Here is a 7,706-nt window from a genome sequence, read left to right as displayed (position 1 = left end):
CCTATAGCCGAGGCCAGGCATGGTGGCGCACACCTGCTGAGCAGTTCCATCTGCTCAGGAGGCTGAGGCGGGAGGATCACTTGAGTCTAGGAGTTCCAGACCAGCCTGAAACTGTCCCCTTGCTATGCCTAGAACATAGCAAGACCCTATCTCTACAAAACAGAAAAAAATTAGCCAGACATGATGGTGCACATCTGTGGTCCCAGATATTCGGGAGGCTGAGGCAGGAAGATTGCTTGGGCCAGGGAGGAAGAGGTTGCAGTGAGCCATGATTGTGCCACTGTACTCCAGCCTGGGGTGACGCAGTGAAACCTTGTCTCAGAAAAAATAAAATAAAAGCCATATACCTGAGATGGGAGGGTTGCTTGAGGCCAGGAGCTGGAGACCAGCTTGAGCAAGGTAGCAAGACCCTTCTCTAAAAAAAATTTTGTTGGGCCAGGTGTGGTGGCTCATGCCTGTAATCTCAGCACTTTGAGCTCAGGAGTTCGAGACCAGCCTGGGCAACATAGCAAGACCCTGGTTCTATTTAAATTTTTTTTTTTTTTTTTTTTTTTGAGATGGAGTCTCGCTCTGGAGTCCGCTTGAGGCTGGAATGCAGTGGCAAGATCTTGGCTCACTGCAACCTCCATCTCCCAAGTTCACACGATTCTCCTGCCTTAGCCTCCCAAGTAGCTGGGACTTACAGGGCCGTGCCACCAGGCCCGGCAATTTTTTTTTTTTTTTTTGAAACGGAGTCTGTCTCCATTCCCGAGGCTGGCGTTCAGTGGCTCAATTTTCCCCCATTGCAACCTCCGTCTCCTGAGTTCAAGCGATTCTCCTGCCTCAGCCTCCCGAGTAGCTGAGATTACAGGCACCTGCCACCATGCCCAGCTAATTTTTGTATTTTTAGTAGAGACGGGGTTTCGCCATGTTGGCCAGGGTGGTCTTGAACTCCTGGCCTCAGGTGATCCACCCGCCTCAGCCTCCCAAAGTGCTGGGATTACAGGAGTGAGCCATCACGCCCGGCCTAAAAAAAAAATTTTAACCATGATTCTGAAAGAAAGAAAGAAAAAAAAAAAGTTAAAATTAGTCTGCGCCTGTAGTCCCAGATTCTCGGGAGGAAACGGCAGGAGGATCATTTGAGCCCAGGAGGTCGAGGCTGCAGTGAGCTACGGTCGCGTCACTGCACTCTGGCCTGGGCGAGGGTAAGACCCCCCACCAAAAAAAAAGTATAGGACTCGGGCAACTGGCTATCTGGAAGACAGCACCCCAGCAGGAGGAGGTGGGGTGTGGAGAAGACCTTGAAAGGCAGGGTGCCTGATAGGGGAGTATGAGAACGGGGAGTATGGGCGGAAAAGCAGGCGGGATCAGACTGGGAGAGGCTCCCCCAAATGTAAAGGGGACAGAGGGGCTTGGGGGAGAGCTCTATTCTAGATCGACGACTCCAGGATGTGTGGGTGCCTGTGCTCCGCCCGGCCGGCTCGGGCCCCCAGCAGTGGAGCACGGCGCCACCACACTGGCGCTCCGCCGCCCAGAGCCACCCTGGCGCCGCTCGCCCCCGCCGGCGGCACAGAAACGATGGCAGCCACCCAGGTCAGTGAGCGACGACAGGTGTGGGGCGGGAACCCAGGCCCAAGCTGCAGCACAGAACCGAGCACGCGCAGAGCAGCGCAGACCGAATTCCCAGACCTTAGGTCGGGAAGGTAGCGATTCCCCGCGCGGATTCTATGCAGGGCGGAGCTTCGCGAGGGGCGGGGCAAGCACCTTGGGTGGCCCCGCCTAGGGCGTAGCCAGGTGCGGCGCTCAGGGCGACCGGCGCAATGCCTGCGGGGATTACGTAATGGCGTAAGGGGCGGGGATGGAGGCGGGGCCGGACCGTTCTCGGGGACTACGTAAGGAAACGTGACGGAGGGCGGAGAATCCGCGATGGGGGCGGGGACGGGGCGTGGTTCAAGTCGGAAGTGGGCGGGACTCAAGACGGAAGTGGGCGGGGCTCCGAAGGAGGGCGGAAGAAGGAGCGTGGGTAGGCCGTACCTCGCGAGGTGCGAGCCGGACAACGGCTTGCAAGCATGCTCCGCTGGATCCGAGCCTGGAAGCTCCCCCGTGAGGGGCTCGGCTCGCACAGTCCTAGCTTCGCGAGGGTGCCTGTCGCACCCAGCAGCAGCGGCGGCCGAGGGGAGGCCGAGCCGAGGTCAGTCAGGGGCACCGGGCGGGAGGCGCCCTGTCCTCCTTTTCCTGCCGGGCCCCGACGGCCCCATCTCCTCACCTTGGACCCGTCGCCCCCCAGGCCTCTCCCCCAAAGCCCTTTCCCCTACCCCTTTCCCCGCCTCCGCCGGCTCAGACCCTGACCCGGATCCTTCCCCTGCCAGGCCGCTTCCGCTTTCCTACAGGCTTCTGGACGGGGAGGCAGCCCTCCCGGCCGTCGTTTTTCTGCACGGGCTCTTCGGCTGCAAAACTAACTTCAACTCCATCGCCAAGGCCTTCGCCCAGCAGACAGGACGTAGGGTGCGCTTCCGAGTGGGCGGGGCCTGGGAGGAGGCGGGGCTGGGGCGTCCCGCTTCTCGGGGTCCCGCTCCTTACGCTGAGTGTGGACCCTGAACGGCAGCCCCGTTTATTCCTTCACGTTGCCATCTTCATTAATTCATGTTGTAGATCTCCATCGGCGCTGGCCAATGACTAGGCGCCTGCACCCTTTCCATGAAGGGGCCTGCTTGTTTCCTAGGGATGACCGGGAGCTCACCACCTCTTATGGCAGCCCGTTCTTCTGTGCTCCTACTGTTGGAAATTCCTGGAGTCTCGTTCCTGGCATTCTCCGGGATTACCCCCCAGCCTGGCCAGCCCTTCAGAGACGTGGTCACAACCCTGGGGCCTGCTCTTCTCTGGCAGAGTGGCCCCAGGTTCTTCATCTAGGCCTTCTAGGTCTGGAAACTGGGCCCTCCCACCGTCTGGGCCTTTCCCCTCTGCAGGGTGTATCCCCAGGCTCTCCACACCCTTGACCTGCTGTCCCTACAAGGCCTTTAGCTATCTACCCTAGAATGGGGATACCAACGCAGCTCCGTCTCACCCCACTCCCCAGGTGCTGACAGTGGATGCTCGTAACCATGGTAACAGCCCCCACAGCCCAGACATGAGCTATGAGATCATGAGCCAGGACCTGCAGGACCTCCTGCCCCGGCTGGGCCTGGTGCCCTGCGTCATCGCTGGCCACAGCATGGGAGGGAGGACAGCCATGCTGCTGGCATTACAGAGGGTGAGCCGCCCCTGTCTGGGGCCTCCTCCCATTCGGTATATACCCTCAGTGCCCCGCAGGCAACCTGGGACTCAAATGATCCTTGGATGACCACATTCAGGCTCCAGGAGCCATGCCTGAGACTCACTGTGTCTGCCTAAGACTGGTCCCAATTCGGTTCTCTCCCACAGCCAGAGCTGGTGGAGCGTCTGATTGCTGTAGATATCAGCCCAGTGGAAGGCACAGGTTCCTCCCAGTTTCCTGCCTATGTGGCAGCCATGAGGACCGTCAACATCCCAGATGGGCTGCCCCACTCCCGTGCCCGAAAACTGGCAGATGAACAGCTCAGTTCTGTCATCCAGGTGATACACCCAAGCCCCCCAGATGCTATTGTAGACCGGGAACTGTCAAGGGAAGAGTGGTACCCCCAGTTCGCACAAGGAACCCCCCCAACTGCTGCACCCCCACAGAACCTAGCCGTACGGCAGTACCTGCTCACCAACCTGGTAGAGGTAGACGGGCGCCTCGCGTGGAGGTTGAACTTGGATGCCCTGGCCCAGCACCTAGACAAGCTCTTGACTTTCCCACAGAGGCAGGAGTCCTACCTCGGACCAACACTCTTTCTCCTCGGTGGAAACTCCCAATTCGTGCAGTAAGCCAGCTTGGGTAATGGGAGGGGCATGCTTTACTGGCCCAGGCCCTAGCCTGGGGACCCTACCAGGGGAGGCCTTGGGTGTGGAAGGGGGGTGGCTGAGAGGCCAGAAATACCACTGGGCATGTGGGCTCATGCAGCTCTCTCTGTTTCTCCCCACTCTACTTACACTTGTCTCTTTCACTCCTCCTCATCCCACTTTCACCCATTTTCGATGGCCATCACTGCGATGCACAGTCCCAGCCACCACCCTGAGATTATGCGGCTCTTCCCTCGGGCCCAGATACAGACGGTGCCGAACGCTGGCCACTGGATCCACGCTGAACGCCCACAGGACTTCATAGCTGCCATCCGAGGCTTCCTGGTCTAAGAGTTGCTGGCAAGAAGGGGGCTGGGCGCAGTGGCTCATGCCTGTAATTCCAGCACTTTGGGAGGCTGAGGTGGGAGGATCACTTGACGCCAGGAGTTCGAGACCAGCCTGGCCAACATGGTGAAACCCCATCTCTACTAAAAGTACAAAAATGAGCCTGACGTGGTGGTGCATGCCTGTAATCCCAGCTACTCAGGAGGCTGAGGCAGGAAAATCACTTGAACCCGGGAGGCAGAGGTTGCAGTGAGCCGAGATCACACCACTGCACTCCAGCCTGGGCAACAGAGCAACACTCCGTCTCAAAAAAGACAAAACAAAACAAAGAGGAGGCAGGCTTCCAGTCCCTGCAGCCTGCTCCACATTTGAGCACAGAAGGACTCAGATGGGCACTGAGTGGGCACGAGGTTTTACAGGGGTGGTCAGACCTCAGGCTTTAATGAATAAAGACATTACTCCCAAAGTCCTGGGCTGAGGTCTGTGTCACCACCAACGTCCCCAACCCAGGGAGAATCTGGACCGGGGGGTCCTGGCAGCTCCAGGGTCCATGTGGTGTCCCCGAGTACCCTCGGTCTCTCTCTGCAGCTGATGCTGGACCTGCTGCCACACCAGCTGCTGCACGTCCTCCTATGGACAGGAGAGCAGGTTCAAGGCTGAGCCTGTGCCCTCTTCCCCACACCTCCCAGGCCCTGACGGCATTCCCCCTACCTCCCAGGCCTCCAGCTCCCGCCTCAGCCTCAGTTTCTCCTCCAGGACCTCCAGCAGCTGGGCCTCCATGGTGCGTAGCCTAGCTTTGCACCTCTGCAGCTCTGCCTCCACTGCCTGCTTCCTGTGGGTGGCAAAGAGAGTAGCTGAGGCTCGGACCCTGTGGGTCTGGTTATGGGGTCCTGGGGGTGGACGAGTGTGGCCACAGACCCGGCCTCAGTGACAGGGCGGCTGCTTGTGTGGCTTTCTTTCCAGAATGCCTGACTAGCCCTCCGTTCCTCCATTAGCAGGACAAGGCCCTGCAGGGGAGCCCCCAACTCCCCTCCTGGCCCCCAAAAGCAACTTCCACTTACTTGGCAATGGCTTCATCCCGCTGCTGGAGGACTTGGTCCAGGGAGGGTTCTGTCCTGGTGTCCCCCAGTGCTCCAGCCGCCTGGTACTCTGGGCTGTGTCGCAGGGTGACAGAGGAGGCGGCGGCGGCGACCAAGGCTTGTCTGGAAGAGGTGTCCCACTCTGGGCCCTCCCGCCTTGGCCTCGGCTTTGATGCTGCTGTCAGGTGGGGAGGGGGCTGAGGTGCTGTGTACCTGCCCCTGCTTCTGCCCCACTCTCATGGACCTGTGGAAAGGAAAAGGAGGGGCTGCTGTGGCCACTGCCAGCCTCAGTGCAAGCAGCATGAACAGGGTATTTGGACCCCCAAGGAGCAAAGAATTCTCACCCAGTCATCGGGGAAGGACAAGGCAGCTGTGTTCAGAAGACTTACCCTCAAGGGCCGGGACTCAGGGTGGCCTGGTGACTGGGACTCTTGGCAGTCGGGTGGGGCAAGCGAAAGACATGGCCCTTTGCCCTCCCTTCCCAGCAAGGCACTCCCTGGCAGGCCCCACCCCCGTCAGGCCAAGGAGGAGGCCCTGCTGCAACCTAGAAACCCAGAGCACACTCAGCCCCCTTCCTCCCTTCACCGCAAGAGGGTGCTCTACCCACTTGTGAAAGGAGGGGCAGAGCCAGGCACGGTGGCTCATGCCTGGCATCCCAGCACTCAGGGAGGCCGAGGCAGGAGGATCTATTGAGCCCAGTTCAAGGCAGCAGTGGGCCATAGGATCACACGACTACACTCCAGCCTAGGCAACAGAGCAAGACCTTGTCTCATACAGAGAGAGAGGGAAGGAGAGGAGGGAAGAAGGCATCATGTCTCCAATGCTGAGAGACATAAGGTACCCCAGCCCCCATCCTGAAGGATTAGCTTTGTACCTTGAATGGCATCATCCACACATATAAATACAACCTTACCCCTGCAGAAAAACAGAAGGAAAAAAGTGTATTCCTGGCAAATTCCTCCTCACATTTTATTTATTTATTTATTTATTGACCTTTTGAGACAGAGTCTTGCTCTGTTGCCCAGGCTGGAGTGCAGTGGTGCAATCTCAGCTCACTGCCAGCTCCGCCTCCCGGGTTCACGCCATTCTCCTGCCTCAGCCTCCCAAGTAGCTGGGACTATAGGCGCCTGCCACCACGCCCGGCTAATTTTTTGTATTTTTAGCAGAGACCAGATTTCACCATTTGTTAGCTAGGATGGTCTCAATCTCCTGACCTCGTGATCCGCCCGCCTTAGCCTCCCAAAGTGCTGGGATTACAGGCACGAGCCACCGCGCCCGGCCACATTTTTTTAATTGTTTAAATATTTTTATCTTTTGAGATGGACTCTCACTCTGTTAGCCAGGCTGGAGTGCAGTGGTGCAATCTCAGCTCGTTGTAACCTCCACCTCCCAGTTCAAACGATTCTTCTGCCTCAGTCTCCCAAGTAGCTGGGACTACAGGTGCCTGCCACCACACCCAGATAATTTTGATTTTTTTTTAGGAGAGATGGGGTTTCGCCATGTTGGCCAGGCTGGTCTCAAACTCCTGACCTCAAGTGATCTGCCTGCCTCAGACTCCCAAAGTGCTGGAATTACAAGCGTGACCCACATGCCCAGTCCACATTTTTTGTTCTTAGACTCAATGTGTTGCCCAGGCTGGAGTGCAGTGGCCCAGTCGTAGCTCACTGCAGCCTCAGACTCCTGGGCTCAACAGATTCTTCCTCCTCAGTCTTCCGAGTAGCTGGTACTATAGGCATCCACCACCATGCCCAGCAATTGTTTTTAAAATGTTTTGTAGACATGGGGTCTCTCTGTGGTGCCCAGGCTGGTCTTGAACTCCTGACTTCCAGTGTTAGCCTCCCAATGCACCCGGCCCTCCTAACATCTTGAATACTACCTCTAATATTCCCAGCATTCTGATCCAAGAGCATGGGTAGGTCTGCTGTGCCCATAGGGGTCTCAGTACCCCCTACCAACCTTGAGGTGACCACCACCTCCACAAGTACCCAGAGTATACCAACAACATATTAATAAATGTTGTAAAAAGAAATCTCCATTTCAGCAAAGGCCTTTTCAGCAAAGTTACATATTAGGGATTAGTTCCTCAACCCAGCTCCAAACAGTAAATGTCATCGGGTAAGCAGTACAGCAGTGGCTGAAGTCCCAGCTACTTGGGAGGCTGAGGCAGGAGGATCGCTGGAGCCCAGGAGTTCCAGGTTGTAGTGCAGTATGCCTGTAGTGCAGGTAACTGTACTTGCACTAAGTTCACCGCCAATTTGGTGACCTCCCAGGAGCAGGGGACTAGCAAGTTGCCTAAAGAGAGGTGCACCAGGCCGGGCGCAGTGGCTCAAGCCTGTAATCCCAGCACTTTGGGAGGCTGAGACGGGCGGATCACGAGGTCAGGAGATCGAGACCATCCTGGCT

General features: G+C 57.6%; 1 protein-coding gene, 1 long non-coding RNA gene and 1 pseudogene across 7 annotated transcripts in view; 1 reads left to right on the top strand and 2 right to left on the bottom strand.

Moving 5' to 3' along the window:
• Positions 1 to 2,050, bottom strand: part of LOC105503785 — an 18,596-nt pseudogene extending 16,546 nt beyond the window's left edge. Inside the window, exons 1-3 of the transcript XR_001000533.1 lie at positions 2,014 to 2,050; positions 1,744 to 1,803; positions 1,497 to 1,616 (exon numbers count right to left, since the gene is read on the bottom strand). The product of XR_001000533.1 is annotated as a 60S ribosomal protein L12-like (transcript). The remainder of the gene's footprint in view (positions 1 to 1,496; positions 1,617 to 1,743; positions 1,804 to 2,013) is intronic.
• On the top strand, positions 1,954 to 4,690 carry ABHD11 (abhydrolase domain containing 11). 5 transcript variants are annotated; one of them, XM_011930551.1, is made up of 6 exons: positions 1,954 to 2,170; positions 2,349 to 2,484; positions 3,056 to 3,229; positions 3,400 to 3,570; positions 3,679 to 3,860; positions 4,098 to 4,690. In XM_011930551.1, exons 1-6 carry the CDS (start codon positions 2,049 to 2,051, stop codon positions 4,228 to 4,230), a joined length of 918 nt encoding a protein of 305 aa, XP_011785941.1. In that variant the 5' UTR covers positions 1,954 to 2,048; the 3' UTR covers positions 4,231 to 4,690. The 5 variants fall into 5 exon arrangements, with proteins under 5 accessions (XP_011785941.1, XP_011785966.1, XP_011785958.1 ...); XM_011930560.1 differs by having other exon boundaries at positions 1,965 to 2,170; positions 2,370 to 2,484; XM_011930584.1 differs by having other exon boundaries at positions 1,971 to 2,170; positions 2,349 to 2,479.
• Positions 4,691 to 4,729: 39 nt separating this feature from the next.
• LOC105503579 lies at positions 4,730 to 5,741 on the bottom strand. The gene is made up of 4 exons (XR_001000503.1): positions 5,693 to 5,741; positions 5,286 to 5,547; positions 4,936 to 5,056; positions 4,730 to 4,854 (listed from the first exon to the last, which is right to left on the bottom strand). It is a non-coding gene; the product is annotated as an uncharacterized LOC105503579 (long non-coding RNA).
• Between the last annotated feature and the right edge of the window lie 1,965 nt (positions 5,742 to 7,706).

This window comes from Colobus angolensis, unplaced genomic scaffold (genome assembly GCF_000951035.1).
Source record: "Colobus angolensis palliatus isolate OR3802 unplaced genomic scaffold, Cang.pa_1.0 Scaffold120, whole genome shotgun sequence".
NCBI lineage: Eukaryota > Metazoa > Chordata > Mammalia > Primates > Cercopithecidae > Colobus > Colobus angolensis.
Note: the sequence above shows the minus strand (reverse complement) of the source record. Positions and strands in the feature narration are given on the sequence as shown.

Coding starts and splice junctions, on each gene's coding strand:
- ABHD11 (XM_011930551.1), top strand. CDS start 2,049: ATGCTCCGCTGGATCCGAGCCTGGAAGCTCCCCCGTGAGGGGCTCGGC. Junction 3,230..3,399: donor TGCTGCTGGCATTACAGAGG/GTGAGCCGCCCC, acceptor TCTCTCCCACAG/CCAGAGCTGGTGGAGCGTCT. Junction 3,861..4,097: donor GGAAACTCCCAATTCGTGCA/GTAAGCCAGCTT, acceptor TGCGATGCACAG/TCCCAGCCACCACCCTGAGA.